General features: G+C 60.1%; 1 protein-coding gene across 1 annotated transcript; it reads right to left on the reverse strand.

Annotated features, from left to right (window-relative positions):
* Positions 1-196: 196 nt before the first annotated feature.
* EMH_0094090 (uncharacterized protein) lies at positions 197-1,668 on the reverse strand (the record flags this gene model as incomplete). Its single annotated transcript, XM_038023140.1, has 4 exons — positions 197-366; positions 465-565; positions 630-1,347; positions 1,530-1,668. 4 exons carry the CDS (start codon positions 1,666-1,668, stop codon positions 197-199), a joined length of 1,128 nt encoding a protein of 375 aa, XP_037878994.1.
* Positions 1,669-1,912: the final 244 nt, after the last annotated feature.

Below are 1,912 nucleotides of genomic sequence, written 5' to 3' on the forward strand. Positions count from 1 at the left end.
CTGCTGCTGCTGCTGCTGCTGCTGCTGCTGCTGCTGCTGCTGCTGCTGCGGCTGCTGCTGCTGCTGTTGGTGTATGCAGCGGCAGCTGCTGCTGCAGCAACTGCAGCAGCTGCACTCTTCCCTCCAGCTGCAGCGCCGGTGGCAACAGCTGTTGCACCTCCTGCTGCTGCTGCTGCTGTTCCATCTGCTGCTGCTGCTACTTCTGCTGCAGCAGCAACACCTTCTGCTGCTGCCTCCCCCTGCTGCTGCCGCAACCACCGACTGTTCCTTCGAGCAGCACCAGCATGTGCAGCAGCAGCAGGCGCTGCTGCTGCTGCTGCTGCTGCTGCTGCTGTGTCAGCTGCAGCAGCAGGGTTGAGGGAGATACTAAGAAAGCACTCGCACCAGTGGGCTCTGCTGCCTCTTTCGTTTGCTGCTGCAGCAGCAGCAGCAGCAGAAGCATTGTGCTGAGATATAGCTGCTACATTCTTGTCCCCGAACGAACGTCTCCGAGGGGTGCTGCTGCTGCTGCTGCTGCTGCTGCTGCTGTTGCTGCTGCTGCTGCTGCTGCTGCTGTACCTGTCGCCTGCAGCGCAAGACCTCAACCTTTTGCCTGAGCCCTCTGCAGCGGCAGCAGCAGCAGNCTGTACCTGTCGCCTGCAGCGCAAGACCTCAACCTTTTGCCTGAGCCCTCTGCAGCGGCAGCAGCAGCAGAAACCGGAGCAGCAGCAGCAGCAGCAGCGGGAGCAGCAAGAAGAGCTGTCGGTGAGGTTGGGCTTTCCTTCGCATCACGGTCCTGCTGCTGCTGCTGCTGCTGCTGCTGTTGTTGCTGCTGCTGTTGCTGCTGCTGCTGCTGCGCTGCAGCAGCAGCAGCAGCTTTTCTCGCTGAACGATTAAATGAAATTTGCACGGGGGAGACGGGACAGCGACAAAGCAGACGAATCCAAATATCTTGATCTGCTGCTGCTGCTGCTGCTGCTGCTGCTGCTGCTGCTGTTGCTGCTGCTGCTGCTGTTGCAGTTGTTGCTGCGGTTGTTGCTGTTGCGGTTGTTGCTGTTGCTGCTGATGGTGATGGTACTTCTGCTGCTTTTGCTGCTGCAGGGCTACGCCTGGCCCACTTCGGCCGTTGCAGTTGCTGCTGCTGCTGTTGCTGCTGCTGCTGCTGCTGCAGCAGCAGCGGAGGTTTGCTGCTGCTGTCTTTGCAGCTGCTGCTGCATGCAACTGCTGCGCCACGCTGCGTATTGGGTTCCTCGTTCTCCTGCTGGTTATTTATTTTGCTGCTGCTGCTGCTGCTCTTGATGCTGCTGCTGCTGCTGCTGCTGCTGCTATCAGCTGCTGAGCCCTCTGCAGCAGCTTGCTGCTGCGCTGCTGCAGCAGCAGAACGGGAGAAGTCATAAAGGCTGAGTTTCTCCGCTGCTATCCTGAGGGGTTCTAGCTGCGGCAGCAGCAGCTTCTTGCTGCTGCTCCTACCGCTGCCGCTGCTGCTGCTGCTGCTGCTGCTGCTGCTGCTGCTGCTAGCCAGGATTAGCGCCCCCAGCTGCAGCACGAACTGCCGCCCCAGCTCTCTTTGCTGCACTGCTGTGGCGCTGTCTGCTGAAGGGGGGAGGTTATAGAGACTAGGAAACCTGCTGCTGCTGTTGCTGCTGCTGTTGCTGTTGCTGTTGCTGCTGCTGCTGCTCGCTGCTTCATCCTGCTGCTGTTGCTGCTGCAGGGAATCCAATGGATCCTGTTGCTGTCGCTGTCGCTGCTGCTGCTGCTGCTGCTGCTGCTGCTGCGCATACAACAGAAGCTGCTGAGGTAAGGAGCGTGAAGCTGCAGCACTCTCCCTATGGTCTGCTGCTGCTGCTGCTGCTGCTGCTTCTGCTGCTGCTGCTTCCTCTGCTGCTGCGCTGCTGGCGCCCAGCTCTGTCTTCACCTTCGCCCGTTTGCTGCA

The sequence above is a fragment of the Eimeria mitis genome, genomic scaffold, assembly GCF_000499745.2.
Source record: "Eimeria mitis Houghton genomic scaffold, Emh_scaff8179, whole genome shotgun sequence".
Taxonomy (NCBI): domain Eukaryota; phylum Apicomplexa; class Conoidasida; order Eucoccidiorida; family Eimeriidae; genus Eimeria; species Eimeria mitis.